Here is a 20,981-nt window from a genome sequence, read left to right on the forward strand (position 1 = left end):
AACACTTTCGCTGTGGTAAAATATCAGGTATTTACATATATATTATTAATAACTTTAAAGACGATCATGTATTTTTAATGATATATACAAATTGACTGTTTTTCTGTGAAAATATATTGTAGATATAACATTTCATGGTAAGGGAACTTAGTAATTTCGTATTCTAAAAATTAAGTTTTTGAAACATCAAAGGCTATCGTAGTCAATCTGTATTACTGTTTTAATATGTTTTTCATATTATTTACTTGTAAAACAAAGCTTAAAACACTAATTTTGAAGCATTATTTTGGCACTGATAATGACCATGTTAATGTTAATTACAGTAGATTTTCGAAAAATTATTGTAAGGTTAGTTTAAATTTCAATTATTGTTGGAGAAAAAGTGCCATTTTTGACCAGTACACTTATTTCTTTTATAGGCATTTCTGTTTTATGAGGAATTAGTAAAGAATATCGTAGCCGTGTACGGCGTACGTACCGTAGGGTTAATTGTAGGCCCTATAGGCTATACTTTATGTTAAGCCATTGCTCTGTTCATTGTGTAACATTTGCCCGCCATATTCTGTTACTTTATTAGGGTTAAGGGTAAGATGTGTAAAAGTAAATTAATGGACAGACAAAGCTAAAATTCAGAATGGAATTGTATCTTTAATGGAAATTATAATGCATTGCCTGTCTGGCTTGTATTTGAAATTGTAGATCATATATACAGTCACAATAAAAAGTTGAACTTGAAACTAAAGGAAGATTAGGTTAGTGTAACTTTTATCGTAGAGAGGTACAATATAAGTATTATAACTAAACTGGTGACTATTCGCTGTGTGACATTGTGATTGGTATTTGCGTTAGCTGTTTACGATAATAGCCTAACCGGTGAGTGTGAAATTTATTCTTACAAGTTACACATAATAACTAATGTGCTATTTTGCCACTAGGCCTAAACGGCATTCATCTATTTGAAGTTGCTAACCCTAATGCTTTTGAACTTAACCCACCTAAGTTGTAACTACTCAAATTAGAGTCATTGTTTTTGTATAAGAAGATATTGTTTATATTTCATCCTAATTGGTAATTTAACTTACTCTTGCATCAGTAATGGGGAAAGTTTAATAAAATATGTTTACGAGTTGGATAGCCAGTATAGTTTCACTAGGAGAAAATCTTGGCTAACTAATCTTTGAAAAATTTTGGAGAAGCTATTTCTTAACTAGATGAGGGAAAGGGTGTGTATTTGGATTTTCAGAAAGCATTTGATGAGGAGCCACACAAAAGGCTTGTAAAAAATAAAGTTCTGTAATTGTGGGGGATAAGTTGGCTCAGATTGAAAAATGGCTGGTTGGAAGAAATCAGAGGGTTTCATAAGTGGAATATAGCCAAACTAGATTAATGTCACAAGTAGGATGACCAGGGTTCAGTGTTAGGATTTTTCTCCTTTTTGATTTGCCTGAATGACATATATATATATATATATATATAAATGAGTGGTCAATTTGCTGATTTTAAGTCTTGGGTGCTGCTATTACAGAATGTTTGTGATGAGGATGTTACTGTTTTACAAAAAGATTTATATTATTTGGTGAGTTGGGCAAATAAACCATAGATGGCTTTTAACTAGAATAATACATGTGGGTTATATTATAATATATATTATAATTCTGTTAGAAATAACCATTAATAGTGTTATGTAAGACAAGGAAATTTGTATTTTGGTTGATTAGACATTTAGGTATTCAGGCAGTATGCTTTTATTAGTGTGAGGGCAAGTATGATTTTAGTTTGTATTAACAGAAGTATTGAATTTAAGCCTAAAAAGGCTATAATTTCTATGTATAGGTAACATAGGCCTCATTTGGGATATTTATTATGTTCACTCCTGGGATCTTTACTTTAAGAAGGACATTGAATTGTTGAAAAGTTTTCAGAGGAGAACTACCAGTATGATATATGGGATGGAAAGGTTCTCATATGAAGACAAGTTAAGGTCTTTGAATTTTTATCTTTAAAAAGAAGAATTAAGGGGAATTTAGTATGATTGAGGTTTTCAAGATTAATGGAATTGATAGATTTTTTTCGTACTTAATGGTGAAGATGGCAAGGCAAGAGGAAAAAAAAATTGGCAAGGTAGGAGTAATCTTCAGCTAAGGCAGTTTTATTTTTCTAACAGGGTGGTTGACCTTTGGAATAGGATGCCTTCAGAATTTGTGGATGCAGTAAATTTAAAGTTTACTGAATGGGACAGACTTGATGAACCAACAGGTGACTTTTAGGGTAACTGGCACATTTTTATCAGTGGCCAAAAATATATTAGTATTGTAATAGGTCTTGTCAAGTTTCTCAATTCTGATCATTGTAATGATACTGACAGCAATAATATTTTGAATTAAAATCTTTTTTGGTATTCTTGGAATACTGCCATATTATGACTGTATATACAGTATTTGGTGAATAATAAAAACCTCATACTTGAAACATGGTAAACTAATTTATTCTTATTAACCTATTTCAGAATCAATATTTTAAGTTTTTTTTTTTTATTTAGTAAGTATATAAAATCCGATTAAGTCTGTGCATGTAAGTAGACAATTAATGGAATTGATGAAGAAATTAAGTAAACCCTGTTAGTGGTGAAATAGGCAACTTTTATTATACTATAAAATAAATGTTTCAAGTAAAAAAAAAAAAGCAATTTGTATTTATTAATGTAATTCAATCAAAAATGTACATATAAAAGTTTTGAAAACATCTACAAATATAAACCCAATTTTTCTTATCTCAAGTGTGTGCTAGTATGGGTCATACAATAAAAAAAAAACAATACAGAAACAAAAAATACATTAGGAAGTTATTTTTTTCACTGAATTCCTTCTTATTTTGACACTAATATTGAACTAGCTTTCAAAAGAATTACCAGTCCATTAATTTAAGATTGTAAGAGAAAGCAAAGTTATATAAAACATAATGACAACAAAAGACCATTTTGTCCTTTGAGGCTGTTCTTGCACATCTACCATTGAGAAAATTTAAACCCACTTCTTATTTTTCATGACATCATCCAATCATTGATTTTTTTCATAAGCGTCTGTAAAGTACTGCCAGTGACAACTCATTCTATAAAATGATCACCTTGTTAGAAAAATAAAAACTATTAACTGGGACCTAGCCTGTCTTTTTCCACATCTTAAACTTGTGTCTTCTCATCCTATTATCTTCAAAATATAGAACAAAAAATTAGGGGCCTTTATTCTATTTATTCCTTAAATAATCATGTAAACTTCAATAAGATCATTTGGCCCACCATTCTTATTCCATTTTTCAGTGGAACCATCCAGAACAACAATTAAAATGAAATTTAGTCCATCTCAATAATGTATCAATTCAGCAAATAAATAATATTAGCTGCTAGTGTTAATCTAAAGAGAGTGAGAAGAGTTGTCCCAGAAACTATAGGCCAATTAGTCTTTGATGGTTGGAAAAATTTTAGTGTGTCTGATAAAATAAGCTTTAGAAAACCATTTAATGAAACATGTTATAAAAGAAAACCAACATTGGTTCACCATATGGAAACTTTGTTTTATACGTCTGTTTGTTATTTTTGTGATGGAAAGGATGAGGGCTTCATGAACTTAGATTTGTGAAAAGGTTTTGATAAGGTGGCACACAATAGACTTGCTAAAATAAAAGCACATCAGTTGGGGTTGATGAAAGACCAGCTAATTGAGTTGTAAGATGGTTGGATGAGAGAAGTAAAATGGAGTCCACTCAACCTGGATCTTATTACTAATGGAGTGTCTCGGAGATCAGCACTTGAACCTTTGCTTTGTGTTACATATAATAATGATATTGATAGGGGGGCATAAATAGTAAGTTAATTAATTTACTGTTTACATTAAATCTTTGGGTATTTTTAGCTGTAATGAGGATCTTAAGGGAAAAAGCGAGTGACTTAGATTAACTGATTAGTGGAGCTGGAAGATTAACTCAATTAAAATATTTGATTACCTATGAGCATTGACTACATTGTGCTATGACATGTAAAATAACTGATTGATCAAAATTAGTGTTCCTGATTATTACTGCTTTTTATACTTATAAATATTCAGTAATCAAAAATAGCAATTAAATTGATTGTCCAGAAAATAGTCAACTAATTGAACTTAATGTTTCAGATATTACAACTGTTTGCTAATCAAAATTATGATTAAATCTGTTAGTGGCAGGAAAATACTCAATTCATCAAAATGAATGCTTCCAATTATTACAACTGTCCAAAAATTAAAATATTGCCATTATAATTTTTTATTATTTTCAATTAATTCTAGTTTATTGAGCTTAACTTTAAGCATACAGACCTGGCTATTTTAAGCTTATCACAACCTTATACAGTGTTCATTTAAAATGAAATTAAACAACTTTATTAACAATATATATTAATAAACTTAGCATGAAAATATAGTTTATATTTCAAATTTTTATATTATGTAAGTTTTTGATTTTTACTTTCAAAAGAAATATCTACAAAATTCTCAACCTTAATTTTTCTTTGCTATGTGATGCACCTGAGCTCTGATTTCTCAACTGAAGAAATTAATAATTTTAATAATAGGCCTCTAGTTTCCAACCAGTTACATTATTACAAGGTGGAAAATAAAGTTTGAATCTCTTCCTTTCCTGATTTGCTGAGATATCAGTAAGTTTGCCAAACCCATCAGAAAAGCACCTTTTCTGTCTCAGAATTTCGAGATTGCTTTCTAATCAATTTTATATGGCTGATGGACATGTTTATAACCAATAAAAAAAAAGTTTTTCAATGTGAATCCATCTCTTATTGTCTCAGTTTCCCTATGTAGACTATTCACTCATTAGATCTTTCTCAACCCATTAACATTGTGGTGCTACTTCAAATACATAATAGGGTTTTTAAAATATATTTCACTCTTTCCCTACGGGGTTTGGTCAATGTGATGAAATTTAAGCCTATTTTTTTACACTAATGATACTAGTACACTAAATAATTTTTATTTACTTAAATAAAGAACAAAATGATAACAATCACAAAGCAAAGAATGTCCTGTAACTATCATAATTGAACTGCCTTTCTAACTATGGCATAAGAGCCTTAAATTAATTCTGAAATCTTCTTGATTTGAACACTATGAGAGAAACTTTAAAACTAAAGATGTATGGAAAACAATGTAGTATAATACATCATTTGCTGGATTAAATCTTTGGTTTCTATTGGTTATAAATAATATAGTATATAAGCTCAGAAAGAGTTGTTTGCAATTTGTGAAAGAGAGGATGTGGCAAGTGGGTCTGATTTTTTTAGTCTACTATGACTATAAACAAAAAATATTGAAGGCTATAAAAATTATAGTTTGTCTTAATAATATATATATATATATTATAACAAGTAATTTACATTAAATTCTGTACTTTTCTAGGGAGAAGACCTAGAAAACAAATGTCAGAATTCTCAGACCAGGGAAGGTTGAGGATTTGTTTAAAATATTTCTTCAAAACATATATAATATTAAAATCTGATTTATCAACTGTGTTTTGATGCCAAGTTTATTCACATACATTGATAGTCAAGAAATTTGATTAACTTTTGAATGTAACTCTGTAAATGGTCATACTCACACTTTGACGTACTTGAAGTATGAGTGTGAAAACCACTGTTCTATTGATTGATATGTTTTTTATGTTCTAAAATACGTATTTGAAAGCTACATTAATTATTTTACTGAGATAAGTGTTTAGTAAAAATACTTTTTATTTAAAAATGTGACTTTTGTAGACAACAAACTTGTAACGTTTGATAAAACCTTGCCAAATATCATAAAAATATATTTAGTACATTGAATTATATATTATTTTACAGTTACAAGGTAGTCACAACCCATATTAATAATCAACTAATTGAAATTAGGGTTTCTAATTATTCTAACTATCTGAGTAATCAAAATATTGCCATTATGTTTGTGTATTGTTAGGAACAAAGCTACATGATGCACCATCTGTGCCCTGCACGTTGTGGTTATCAAAACCTCTTTTTTTATATTTTAGGTTGTTTCTTTAATTAATTTAATGTAATTTTTAATGAGCCTGATGTTTAGTCTATTAGCAAATTCCACTAGTGATCATACAAAAAAAGTTAATATATAATCATCTTTTATAAAAATTTATTAGCAAAAAAAGTTATTTCACCCTTGAGTCTTCTGTCTGTTCTCAGTATGCTGATAACATAAACATAATCTTTTATATCCATATTTATGTTATGAACTAAAAGTTTTTTGAAGTTAGGTGTAGTTCAAAAGTTTCTAGCTTTTTTTTATGTTTTTATTATTTTGCTATTCTACTTTCTACCACATCTTCCATTTTATTAATGGTTTTATATTCTTGAAACTACATTAAATTACAAATTTTCTAAGCAAATTTAAAAGATTTGTTTAGAAAATTCCAAGCATTACCCGTAATGTAACATTTTAAAGGCTTTTATCCAAGTAGTTTTTTAAATAAAACTAGTTTTTGAAAGTTGGCCTTTCTCAGGTAATGGACATAACAGTTACTCAACATCTGGTCTCAACATGGGCACTTGCTTATAATGGTTGTTTAACAGTTTGAATGTTTGAGGTTGGAATGGGTTGACTTTTCTGTAAACAATACATAGTTTTTGCTTGTTAGTGATAATAATAGGTTGTTTTTATTTTTTGTGTTGTTCACACTTTTATCAAAAGTTTTAAATGAATCACAGGATATCATCATGCATGTCATGCATATTTTTGTGGGAAAATAATTTTAAGATTTCTGTCTTGATGTGATGGTCCACTATAATTCAGATATAAATTTTATCATTTCAATAGTCTTTAGAGTGAAAACATGCCAATATGATTATTTTACATTTTGTTTTGTTATCATCTACTGGTATTATATTAATAATATTCAGGTAGATTGGTGAATGCATAAACCATCATTACCATGTTTGATAGTACAAAATTGTTGGTTGAAAAGGTATTTACTGAAGAACAGTTTATTTTAATTTATAAGTAGTTTTTCTTAAAAGTTAATTATCTACCCTTTCCCTATATATTTGTGTAATTATTGAACAAAAAATAACAGTAGATAGTTATCAGGTTAAAACTGAGGAATTTGGTATACATTCTGCTCCTCAAAAAATAAAATATAAATGAAGCTATGGGTATAATTTGAGCTGTCCAAGTAAATCTAGAGCAAGTGAATTTTTTTTTTTCTGGCAGTTTGTGTGACTGTATTTCATCCAAGTAGTGCAACTTCACAGTCAGTTATACAGGAATGCGAAAAATCTTCATGTTTCACTATAAAGAAAAATGGTCCCAAGATTCATTGAAATCATCAAAAGTAGATGATGCAGTACGCTTATTGTATTGCCGCTCTTAATTTTAATTAAACAATAATGACAGGAGTGTGGAATTTTTGCAAAAAAATATTTGTCCAAGAAACAAAGTGCAATAAAAATCTACTTGTCTCCATCCCATCAAACACACACAAAAAAATAAAACATAACTTTTAGGATTTTTACTTTTGAAAAATTCTTGGATTCGTACGTTGAGAAGTGAGATAAAATGCTCTGAAAATCTGATTGTTTTCATAATTTCTATAAATTTAAACATATGATGTTTATTTATCATAATGTCTACATTAAATTATTTTTTGCAGACATGGAACAAAAGTTTTGCATCTTATTAGTATTTGCCAAAGATGGTCAGTAATTCAGCATCACAGACTAGTGTCTGTATGCTGGTTTATGTAATGATTGAATCATTTATAAGAGTTTGAATGTTTCAATATTATCTTATTGTGTATTTAGCCTCAAGAAAGTACTATAAAAAACAGACACATGGTTTATACATTTATTAATTTTTCTCTGTTTGTATAGTTGTGAAAGCTTCATCTTTCTTTTGCTCTTAGCACTGTCCTACATTTTAATTGCAGGACTGGGATCATACAAAGAAATTTCGGATTTATTGTTACAATTCTTATTAAACAGTATCTTTTCAGTATTCATAGAGTATTTGAACTTTGTCTTGAGCCTGTTTTGTACAGAAAAGACTTTTACAATCAATGCTTGTTACACAAAAGCATAAAGCTGTTTGTCATGTTAGGAAAGTGATCACCATGCAGTTTAATAACCCTTAAACATAAATGTTCAGTTTTGGATTTTTATATGTGACTTTCAGTATGTCTTTGAATCTGTGCTATTCAATTTGTTCCACATAATTTTTTTTTTTAAGCAGAGGCATCTCTTCAGTTTCAATGTTTTTTTTCTAGCATCATTTGAAATTTGGGTGAGTTTATTGATTCCATAAAAATGTGTAAGATCAGTAATAGCCCCATCTGCTAAATCTTTGTGAAAAATAGAAGACTCAACGATTTGTTGTTTGTGTAAAGAAATTTACAGATGAAATATACAATGTTGCTGAAAAACTTTTGATGTTCATTTAGGAGATTCTAGAGATTATGTAAATAAAATATGAAAGTGATTAAAAGTTATCCCTGTCATGATATTGTCATTTCACACAATTTAAAAAAAAAAATGATTTTTTTGTTTTCAACATACTTTTCATTTTTACTAAAAGATTGACAATTTTTGTGAAGATGCACATAGTAAATTTGGAGTTTCAGTAATTGTTTATTCTCCGATACAGGCTTGGTCCATTGTGTGAGCATCACTGCTAATGGCGGATGTGACATGCGAGCTTTTAGGCTTACACGTGAGTAGAGACCATATAACCAGTCTAATGCAAAGGGGAAATTATGAAGAAATGGCTTAAATAAAACAAATGGAATGGGGAATATAATTGATGGTTGAGGATACTATCAGTGATTGCTTTCAGTTTTAAAGTTTACCATTGATTCATTGCTATTGGGATGTTCATAATTGCAATTTATCAGTAGTTCAGTGTATTGATACACTCCTAGTTGTGGTTTGTTTTATTTTTAAGCACGATGCGTCTATGTGGAAAAATAGCCATTTTCACAGTGTGCAACCAGTAAGCACTCAAATTCTTATGGTAGCGTATTAGTGATAGCACATCCGTAATTGATGTATGTAAAATACAAAATGACACACCTCTCTTTAAAAATTATGCATGTTTTACATGGATAAACTAGCTATCTGTATCACTGGTATTTACACAGATGTAGAGTGTTTTTTAAAAGTCAGTAAAGTGGCAATACAGTAATGTTTTTAAAAGTGTCTAATTCATAAGATACAAAAAAAACTGAAATGTGAAACATGGATTATTTTTTTAATACATATGTTTTCTTACTGCTATGAGCTGATAGATTTTTTACAGTGAAAATTGGAGTATTGATATATAAAAGAAGCACTTAGATTCAAAATGTTGTATGCACAATTTTGCGATTATGACAATTTTATTAGTTGATACCTTTATTTAAAGTTTTACAGAATCTATTTTATATTTGGATGCAATGCTAATATCCATATGCTTGCATATCCATCAGTACAACATCATTGGCACCTCAGGATTTGAGTATATAGCATTTTGCACCTAAACTCTTGAAATATATTTGTTTGTATGCTTTATGGTTTTTAACATTTTCAGTGTTTTTCTGAGAACATGTGATTGTGGGAATCCTTCATTTTTGTGTCCCCTTGAAAACAGTACTTTGCAGACCTAGTTGTGTGTCTGCCATTGTGATCTGTCAAATACAATTTTCTACAAGTAGGCCTGTGTTTTATGTAAGGAGTTTTCTGATGTATGTTTTAAGTAATACTCATGCCTAATTCATTTCACTTTAGACTAACCAGAGGACCACTAGTATGGAATTCTACTAGATTCAAAATGAGGCAGAAAATTGGCTATTGCATTACTAAGCCTCTCCTCCATGGCAAGCAAACTAAGGTGACAGTCACAGTGATTGTGGCCAAGTGCATGACTATTTTTACATTTATCTGTGTTATGGCTTATTATTGTATGTCTATGTGTGAAAGGAAATAAAGGATAAGAGCATTCATAGCATGATATACATTATTCACAAATAACAAAATACACAATTACTGATGTACTAATTATGATATTAATATTAGTATGTTAGCGATGTGCCCAGCCATGACATTTCGAGCTGAGAACAGTTATTTTACATAAGTCTAATCTGCCACATCCATGCAAAGTATTTAAGATTTTGCCTTAGAAATGTAAAAGGTGTTGTAGATATGAAACAGTAAGTTGTTTAGTGTGGAAATAACTAGAAAAACAGTGCTAAAACAATCTTATTCCTTCAAATAAGTATAATTCTTAATTCTTCATCTCTTAACTTTTAAATTCTTAAAAAGAAGTGAAAGTATTGTTACGACAGTGGAAGTCATGTGACGCTGGTAACACGTCATGAGATTCTCAAAGGATCTAGAATTGTCCTGGCAACTCTAGTCTGTTCCAGGCACCCTCTTTTCTAGTATATAAGCCCGGCAATTAAAGCAGAATGGGATATAGATAGAGATAATCGAGTCAAGCCGTAAGTAAAGTGTGTGAATTATGGCGTGTTTTTGTAAAATTAATTAAGTTAAACTGACTGTGGAAATTCTGTGTATTTCAAAGTTGTATCAAGAAAGAATAAACTAGTTTTAATTAAGAAAGGACTTGTATCACTGAAGTTTCTCTGAAAGTATTTCTACAGGAAATTAACAAACAAGCAGATATGCAACAGTATATTTTAAATAAAATAGATTTATCAACATTTTCTACACACTTAGTGCAAGCTTTTAACTCCAGTACTGGAGTTTTCATCAGGCACCATTTTTGTTAGTGTAGGCTAATGGTGTACCCATTAATCAACTTGGTTGATGACTGATGAGTTTTCCTCTTGATGAACTGATCAATCATATATTCTATATTATCAAATATGCTTTTGATATTTTCAGGCCATTTGGGTTTTTCTTTGTACTTCCAGTAAAGTAATCTGCCAAACATCTGTAATAGAACAAGCTTTATGATTGGCTGCTTATTTAAAAGAGAACCAATCAAAATGCATCTTACAGAGTTATCGGTGTAGCAACAATGGCAGATGCTGATCTTGATAAAAAGATAAACAGATTTTTCTGTAAACTGTAAAACCAATTGTTGATGTATTTTCTAGACTTCTAGCTAACTTAAAGAGAAATTTTTAGAAGATAAGTTTGTTTGGTATTCCAATTAGTTTAAAGTGTTTAATAATTTTGTGAATATGTGTATGTTCTTGTCAGTAGTTAATTAGACAATTCAGACTCGAGAAAGTTAAGTTAATTATTGAAAATTGCTTGTGATATTACACGATTTCAGTTTAATTATAAATAAATAAAAGTTTGTTAAATTTTCTTATCAGTTTAAAGTGAATAATATGTATGTCCTAGTCACTAGACAGTTAGACTATTTGAGAAATTTAGAGTGTTGAATTGGTTTATGATAAATATATTACACTGTTTTGGGTTAGTTCCAAATACATAACAAAAACCACTAATATTTTTTACCTTTAACTTAAATAACATGGTTGAACATTAACATAATAATTGCACAGTAATGCTGATGTAGGTATAAAGAGTACTTATATTATTGATGGCTTATAAAAATTAAACACATAAGATAAAACTAATTAATAATCAATCATTGATTGGTTTTTAAAACCAGATGATCAATCATGACTTGAGAAACCGATTCTCAACTCTCGTGTATGCATAGCCAGACTTGTCTGTCTATAAAACTACTCAATGTGTTTTACTAACAACAAAATGAACTATGTTAAAAAACATATTTATTCAACAAGCAAAGTAATGGTAAAAATTTTTCCTCAAACAGATCTTGTTCTGGGCAGTGAGCATTATGAATTCCACATCCCTGAATTAGATTGGGGGGAGGGGATGTATGTTTTGGAGCTTGTAATGAGACTTGTGTCACAATGGTATGCAACATGTACACAGCTTGCTCTAATGGGCTTGCTACTTGTATTGCACAAAATATTTCTTGGATTTCTTTTCCATTTCACATTTCTAATAAGTCCTAATAAGTAGAAATCATACCAAATTGCATGTTTACCGCTTCATAAGTGATATTTTTAATATATTCTGAGACCATCATATTTATTGAATTAAAAATACTGTGATACACACTGCCCTAGTAGAAGTGTCCAGACACTGCTTAAATATATGTTGTAGATGTAGCTTACCAAGCATTAATTGCAAACAAATACAGTAAAGATGTACTGCATAGATAAGTTGAGGCAATGTATATGAAATATGTAAAAATATTGTCAATAAATTCATATTGAAAGAAATGGGGAAAACCAATAAATGTAACTGTCATATTGCTTGGATTACCATTTGTGAATGAGCACCATCTGTGAGGTCTAAGTAACAAGCTCACTATCAATGTGATTATACTATCAGAGCTTAAAACTAATTTTTTTGGCCAGTGGTAAATGTTTGCCAGTTACTCTAAAATTTAATTGCAAAAGTGCAAAAAAAAAAGCCAAAGAAGTGATTAATGAGTTATATAACCTTATCAGATATACAGTAGCTAGTCATTTGCCACAAATTTCCAGGAAGCATTGTGATTTGAATTAAAAAATTATTTTGTGTAATATCAAATTTTTTCCCATTATTTTTCTGATAGTAATTATATATTTTAATAATGAAGTGAAAAGAAATATATGATAATGGTAAATACTGCTTGAATGAACTGTTTACTTGCTATTTTAAACTTGGGTAATCTAGCTAAAAGATGCATAAGAATGATACTGAATGAGTTCGTAGGAAAGGTTATTGATTGTCAATCACATAGTGTGGTTTTTTTCTTAAATAATGTTGATCATTGTTTACAATTGATACCAGTATTCATATTGTGCTTGGAATGTTGAATGGCATAAAATGCCAGTGACCTTTGGTGGTTACTGGCTAAACAGTAGGACCTGCTGGTTTTTTCCAACTGCTGCTATTTCAGTTTATATTTTTTCAGAAAGTGATTAAAAAATAATTTTTAAAAATATTTATGAGCTATAAAAGCCAATATTTGCTATTTAAGCAAATTTCTTATGTTAACAAATTTATGTAATATTTAACTGCTTCAGAAATATTTCTAATTGGGTTTGATTCATGCTTTCTTGAGAACCTTACCATTTTGTTCCTCATCTTGTTGCAAAAAATTAGGCCTTTTCTTTACAGAAAGTAAAATATAATGTTAGACTATATGTAAATTCAGTGTATGCCACAGTAGTTGAAGTTCTTTGTTCCTGAGACTCAACCTCTTGATAAAAATATGGAACCATTACACGTTCCTGAGGAACAAATGGTGTTCCTCTATATTTTTTGCAAAAACATAATATCAGAATTTAAAATTTTTCATTTATTATTAACTGCTTTTAGTAATATATCAACATTTTTTTTGCATTGAATTGTTTGCACATGATGCTTTCCTTGCTCTTCTCACAACAAAGTCCTTGAAATAACCAATTGAAATTGCTGCATGGTAAAGTTTGTAAAACAGGATCGTAAGGAATAGTATGGACATTGTATTGTTGAATCTAAGCAAAATTCAAACAAAAGATTACTGTAAGATTGTGAATAGAGTAAAAAGAGCAAAATGAAGTCAATGTTTGTCTGCATCCATGATAGCAGTTTTCTCCATTCCAAATATTCAGAGTTCTGCATTTATGTATAAAAAGTGCATTAACAAGAACACAGAAGTTGTCTCAGCAAGTCATTGTGTTTAGAGAGATATCTTAGTAGTTATTAAAAATGCATTTCACTAACCGTTTAACACATCATAGTTATATACATCAACTTATTTAACTCAAGTAATTATAAACTATGTTTGTCTTATGTTGCAAATTACATACGAATTAGGAGCCTTTGAATGTAGCTGCATCTTAATTTTATTTCTTCATAATAGTCCAAATATTTATCAAGACTGTTTTAGATTCATGCTTCTTGCCTGTTGAAAATACATCACCACCACACAATCCTAACATGGCCAATTTGACACCAGAAAAATCAAAATTTGTCTATACCACTGCTTGCAAGAAGGTATCTTTGTACCAAATGCCATGTAAGTTGGTTCACATACACTTGAATAGTTCACAAAAATCCAAAATTGCACTTTCCTTGTTGAAAAATTGAGCAAAAGACAAAAATTCCAAAATTTTCCATATATCTTTTTTGGGACCTGTAAAAAAGTAACTTTATACCATATCCCATGTAAAATGGTTGAAATACGGCTGAGTAATTGTTAAGAAACACTAAAATTATGCTTTTTGTGGTATCTTGAAACCCCCCCCCCCCCAATCTTGTAATTACTATAATTGAGCAAGTCCACCATTTTTGCTTGCCAGTGTGTAGGACACGTAGAAAATTATCTTTGTACCAGCTCCTATGTAAGTTGGTCAAAATATAGCTGAGTAATTGACCAAAAACTCCAGAATTGTGCTCTTTTGTGAGCTCTGATCTCCGTAAAAAGACTCAAAATGGGCAAATCCAGTTTTTTTTCTATGTCAGTATGCTGGGCACATGAAAATTTATATTTGTTCCCATTTTCATCTTGATTGAAGTAAATTTAACTGCACAGAAACCCAAAATATATCTTTTTGGGTTGTTTTACCTTTGATCCCATGAAATACTTACAAAGATCTTAATAAAAAAAGTGTCTGGGTATATTGGACCTAGGTATAACCCTACCAAGTTTCAAGTCAATCTGCTGAGAAATGAAGGAATGGCAGTTAATTGAAAAGTGTTTGGAAGAAGAAACAAAAAATGGCATGTCTCTCTGCAGAGACATAAATATAAAAATATGTTAATTAACTGTAGCTAAAAAAATATTAATTTGGATTAGGGGCTGCCTCATTGAGCCAAATAGCCTTTTATAACCTTTTCACTTATAATACTAAAGCTGACTAATTATTATTTCATTCATTTTAATGACTGTTTTTTTTTTATTACTTCATATGTTAAAAGGTGTTTGAAGTTAGCAAAAGCTGCTTTAAAAATATCAGTGCATGCCCAAGGATAAAGGTGATTGAAAGCTTAATAGTTAGAAATGTAATAATTTTCTCTAACCTTAAGCATGCCATATTTTCCATCAAACAACACTGCAACAAGATGCCTAAACTTGTTTGGATGTGAAATGTTTTGGACAGTCTCTTACAATAGAAAACAAGGTATGCATTAGATGTTGTATCATTAGGTTATAACCACATACCTAACCAAATGTTTACTTAAAAGGAAAGCATAACTGAAAAAAAAAACAAGTACATTATACTTAATGCAAAGTGTTAAAAAATATGGCTATGTATACATAGATAAATTATTTTACCAGTTCAATCTTTTCTGTGATTACTCATAAAGTGTAACAAGGGTTATTAAAAATAGTTTTTGTTCAGTATTTCAAGAGTATCTTTATGAAAAGTTGACACTTCCAATATCATCAGTAGGCATGCTTGAAATATAAAGTAATATACAGCATTTTTGGGATTAAGGTTTGGGATGTACCTATTTCTATCACAGTCTTGTGGACTAAATTGTTATAAAGCAGTTGAAAATTGAAATATTTATTATTGTATTTTTTCTGACTATGATTTGGAAATTGTGATGAAAAGTATCACTTTCCATAATAATAACTATGGGCTGAAAGTCGAACCTTCATGTTGGATGATATATGTACCGTATGTTAAAGTACAGTTGTTAAAGAGTCCACAAATAATGCATACTTTCTATATACATTGTAGAATATCTTGCATATCTTAATTCATGAAATTAGGTTAAAACTTCAAATGTTAACTTCATGTGAATTGCTAATCAATGCTATGTCTAAGCCATCATTTTTGTAAAAACAAATAATAAATAATATAAATTACATTATGTGCTTTTTCTTTTACATATGTAGACAAACAAGAAACTTGTGGAATGATTAAGTTATATTGCTTACAGACGAGGACATAAAATATTTTCTTTTAGAATTGGTGTGAACTGAAATATTAGTATTTGTTCACAGAATGGGTGGCTCTCAAGGTGAAGGTGGGCACAATAATGTGGTAAGTTGAAATTTTTTTTTTAGACCAACTGATACTTTGTCATAAGTATATGTAAAAAGGTTCTTAATCATATATTAAGAATGTTACTTGTACCTATGATATTAGCATAAAATGTAATATTTTTAACAGGCCCATCTTTTCTAGATGAAGCTTATGGGCCAGGCTTTCTTAAGTGTCCATTTTTCAACTAGAAAATGTTGAAAAAAATCTTCTCCTATAAGTATGATTTATTCAGTTCTTGAAAATATAACTAATGAAAAACCTTGTGCCAAAAATTTTGCACTTGGGCAACATTCTATCATATTTTTCCATCTTGATGAAGATGACTACTGTTTTTTCACGTGTTCTCCTTTACAAGATTATATTTTACATAAAATAGGGAAAAAGCAAAGAAATTGTAAGAAGGTTTTCCCTTCTGCTGCCTTTTTTCTGTGATAATATTTCAGCTGCCAACTTTGTTTACCATCCATTCTAAAGAAACAAGTATTAAACCCATCACCAAAATGCATACCACCTCTGTATATTAGCAAAGACAGTTGTAGTAATTAATTTGATCTCCTTAACATTTCTACAGTAAATCCAGCTATAGCAGGCTAATAAGAATAGTTATTTTGTATTAGACTACAGTAAACCCTCCTACAACGTGGGTTCGTCCAACACGGATTTGTTTATACACGCGAAAATAAAAGCCACCAATTATCTGCTGAACATGGAAAATTTGATTATGTGTGGTTTGCCCAACATGCAAACATATGAGTGCTCTATATCATTTTAACATTATAAGTCTTTCACATACAAAAAATCATATTTTTTAGTGAAGTATTTTTGATAAACTAAAATACAGATTTGTCCATGAATATATATTGAGAATTTGTTTTGAATAGTCCGTGTGCAAAGTAATTTTCATGTTAAGATCAAAAATAATTTTTGTCATCTCAAAAATCTTAAATTTCCTTTGTGTAACCCCTAAAATCTCCTAAATATAGTTCAAACGTTTTTTTTTCAATAAAACTTTATACTTTATTTGTAATTTTCTCTACCCTGACTCTATACAAAGTTGGTCAATTTGACTAACCCTGTAAGCACCAAAAAATAATTGAAATAAATCTAAATTACCCTTATTTTCTTTTTAGAATGACTTCAGATTGTAACATGAAACTACATTCATTTATCCTAAGTAGCTTTAAGCTTGTAACAATATACATCTATAATATAATTACATTTTATAATTAAATAATGCATTAAAGAACATAGATTAATAACATGCAAAAATAAGACAACTTCCCCTAACTCTCAAAATTTTTCTGGCTTTCTAATTATGGGACAAGAGCTGTTGCAAATTCATCCAAGCTAGTCATTAACATTCCCATGGGAATAAACCATCTATGTGTTCAGAACACAACGTAATATAACATGTCACTTGATAGATGCAAACATTGAATTTCTGTTGATTATAGATAATATATAATTAAACATAAGAATTAACTAATAACAAATCCTGAAAGAGAGGCTGTGACAGGAGGGGGAGTCTGATTTTCTATTTGATAGTTCTGTAACCAAACGAAATTGAAGGCTTTAAAAATTATGGTTTGTCTGAGCAATGACAATTTTATAGTGAGTAATTTGCAATTCATTTTGTTGTTACTGGGGTGTGTGTGTGTGGTTAAAATAGAGAAGATACCTAAGGAAAATGTGTCGTGTGTAACACAAGGGAAAATTCAGGATTTTTTAAAGTATTGCCTTATAGAATTAAGAACTTAAAACTTATATACTATTGAAATATGGATCATTAGCTGAAATTTTATGCTATACTAATTGGTATAACATAAATAAAAAGTAGTTTAATAAAAATTTTGAATGTAAGACACACCTTGTGACATGCACAGTAAAGGATACCAGAAAGGATAGAAATAAACAATATTCAGCTTCCCGAGCCTCACTCCATCCCCACCACATGTCTAAGTGATCGAGCTAAGTTTAGTGCCATGTAGTCAATTTATTTTTTTCATTTTTTGCTGCTTTTCGTAATTACCATTAGATAGCAGTATGGAATTGAAATGTAAAGCATCTCCAAGTGTTCGTGAAGCAAACAAAAGCCAAAAAGTTATGACATTAGCTGAGAAAATTCAGATCCTTGATAAGTTACAAAGTGGGATGAGTGTAGCATCTATAGGCCCTTATAAGTGCTAAGGTTTCTCAAGTGCCTAGGGGGAATCTGTTCATTGAAAAGATGGAGAAATTATTGAATGTGTGGATCAGTGAACAAAAAAGGTTCTGTTGTTGATAGTGTAGCTGTACGTGAGAAAGCGTATAGTTTGTATGAATATGTAGTCTCCAATGAGGGTGGAAGTGCTGCAGATGCCATTGAGTTTCATGCAAGTAAAGACTGGTTTGCCGAATTTAAGCAAAGCTTCAATCTGCATAATGTGAAGCTGGGTCAGCTGATAGCGATGCAGCTGTACGGTTCAGACCGTGGTTCCTTGAATTCATTAAGGTACAAGGATATGCTCCTTCACAGGTGTTTAATGCAGATGAGACAGAGCTTTTTTATAAGAAGATGGTTAACATGACATACATCACCCAGGAGCAGAAGGTAGCATCCGGCTTTAAGGATAGGCTCGCTTTGCTTTTTTGCGGGAACACATTGGGTGACTTTAAATGCAAGCCTATGTTAGTGTATCACTTCACAAACCCATGCACATTAAAAGCCAAGAGTAAGTGACATTTGCCTGTTGTTTGGTGTTCAAATAAAAAAGACTTGGGTAACTAGGATGCTATTCAATGACTGGTTGCAAAATAATTTTGTGCATGAAGTTAAAGAATACCTGACAAAGAAGAACTTTGACTTTAAGGTTCTTCTAGATAATGCTCCTGTCCATGACCCTGACACAATGCAATTCAGCTATCCTAATGTGGAGAAAATATTTTTACCTCCCAATACCACATCCATCCTGCAACCAATGGACCAAGGAGTAATAAAGACATTCAAGTCTTACTAAACCAGGAATGTCTACTGACATGCAATTCAAGTTATAGACTGGTGTTTTCAAAAACTTAACTAAGTTTTGAAAAGCTTATGACATTAAGGACTGTGTCGATATCACCAAGATGTCATGGGACAAGGTGAAATAGTCTACCATAAATGCCTGCTGCCATCATCTTTAGCCTGAAGTCATGAATGATTTCAAGGGCTTTCCAATGGATGAGAAGGAAGTTGCCGATACCATGAGACTTGCTAAAGAAATCAGAGATGAGGAGTTTGACAATGTGAGGGATAAGGAGGTTGTTGAGCTGTTGGAATCCCATTACCAATAGCCAATGAATGAATAACTTGAAGCACTGATAGCCTCCAGTGACAGTGATGAAGATGCTGAAGAGGCAGAACCTGCTAAATCCATCCTCACAGTGAAGGCTGTGTCCGATTTCCTATGTAAAGCTGATGAGCTCGCAGAAATGGCTGTAGACATGGATCCCATAATGGAGAGAAGTATTAAATTTAAAAAATGATTTAGTGATGTTCTAGCACCCCTACAGAGAAATCTTGAAAGGTTTGCAGAGGAAACAGCTGAAAATTAATGACTTTATGAAGCCCAGTTCAGCCAATGTAATGCCTTCAGGCCCCATCCCATCAACTTCTGCTTCATTGGAGTTTTGAGGCTGAATTTTCCGATGGTCCAGGTGATCCATCGGCATTAAACTACCTCTCAGCCTCCAAATCTATTATCATCATCATCATTGCAAGTCTTCCTCTCATCAATGAAAGGTCTTTGCCTTCATCATTCATAGGTGAATGTTACAATAAAATGCAGTATTGTATTATTTCATTTAACATATTTTCATTTACAGATGCAGGATATCACATGTGAATGTTATTATGTTTACGATTTTAAATTTTTAGTTCATATACAATACTCTATAGGTAGGGCTTTTCATTTATGTGTAAAAAAATCCATATATAAGCATTTATTGGAGACAGTGGCTGTGTTCCTATATCCCTGTTAATCCTATAAAGTATTGAGTTCCTCCAACACGGCTTGATTGAGGAATGTATTCCCTGTATTGGAGGAAGGCCCACTGTACTTTCACAAATCATAAACGTAAGCTTTTGTAATAATGTGCCATTATACTAAGAATTGCAAAGCATATATAAGGAGTTGAATTAAAATGGTGATCACCTTTACTCATTCTGTGAACATCTTTACATGCATCTCAACATCTCCCCAATTATCTATTTTTATAAGTAGACCCCTTATTATCACTCACGGATTTATCTTTTTAATTTATCAGTCATTTAAACTTAAAACTACCACCACTCAAACCATTTGAATGTTAATTATACACTTAAAAAGATACACACCTGTTATGTAATTCCACTTTCAAGGTCGTTTCTGCAGGAAAATGAGTTGATTTGTGACTAATACATTTCGAATCAACCCTCCCCTAATCATCTGTAAATGTGGAAACTAAATATGGTGGGAAAAGCATTATGCACTCTATATATTTCCATCTGAAGCAAAACTGAAGTAAATGAGAAAACGTAAAGGAGTTCATGCAATTTCATGTACAGTGATTTTTACTGAAGAATGCAGTTTACTCTGACCCTTTCTGTTATTGATAACAACAAATGTCTTGTCTGTAGTATATAACAATATAACAAAGTGACATAATTTGAGTATCTACACATGCTTGAAAATAATAATTTTATTACAAGGTCCAAATGAACATATCCAAAATATCTCTTGATACCCTGTGTTTTGGGTATAGTTAAATGAAATTATATACTTCCCTGACTGATTTTAGACTTTAATCTTTTTTTATCTATTTAAAAAATTTGTATTTATTGTTTTGAAAATAAATAACCATAAAGGATAACGTGTTTACGGTGACATGTTATTTTTTATATTTTTATATGTGAAAAAGTAATGGGA

General features: G+C 30.6%; 1 protein-coding gene across 20 annotated transcripts in view; it reads left to right on the forward strand.

Annotated features, from left to right (window-relative positions):
• Positions 1–20,981, forward strand: part of LOC106462807 (bromodomain-containing protein 3-like) — a 129,002-nt gene continuing 108,021 nt past the window's right edge. For 2 of the 20 annotated variants that reach the window (XM_022390158.1, XM_022390165.1), the window contains exons 1-3: positions 456–873; positions 9,803–9,905; positions 16,014–16,053. In XM_022390158.1, the coding sequence (XP_022245866.1) occupies positions 9,889–9,905; positions 16,014–16,053 (57 nt within the window). In that variant the 5' untranslated portion in view covers positions 456–873; positions 9,803–9,888. Of the gene's footprint in view, positions 28–115; positions 138–265; positions 349–455; positions 874–2,164; positions 2,269–8,684; positions 8,751–9,802; positions 9,906–15,085; positions 15,181–16,013; positions 16,054–20,981 lie in introns of those variants that run through there. The other 18 variants (XM_022390159.1, XM_022390170.1, XM_022390156.1 and 15 more) reach the window with 12 other exon arrangements.

The sequence above is a fragment of the Limulus polyphemus genome, unplaced genomic scaffold, assembly GCF_000517525.1.
Source record: "Limulus polyphemus unplaced genomic scaffold, Limulus_polyphemus-2.1.2 Scaffold1256, whole genome shotgun sequence".
Classification (NCBI taxonomy): Eukaryota; Metazoa; Arthropoda; class Merostomata; order Xiphosura; family Limulidae; genus Limulus; species Limulus polyphemus.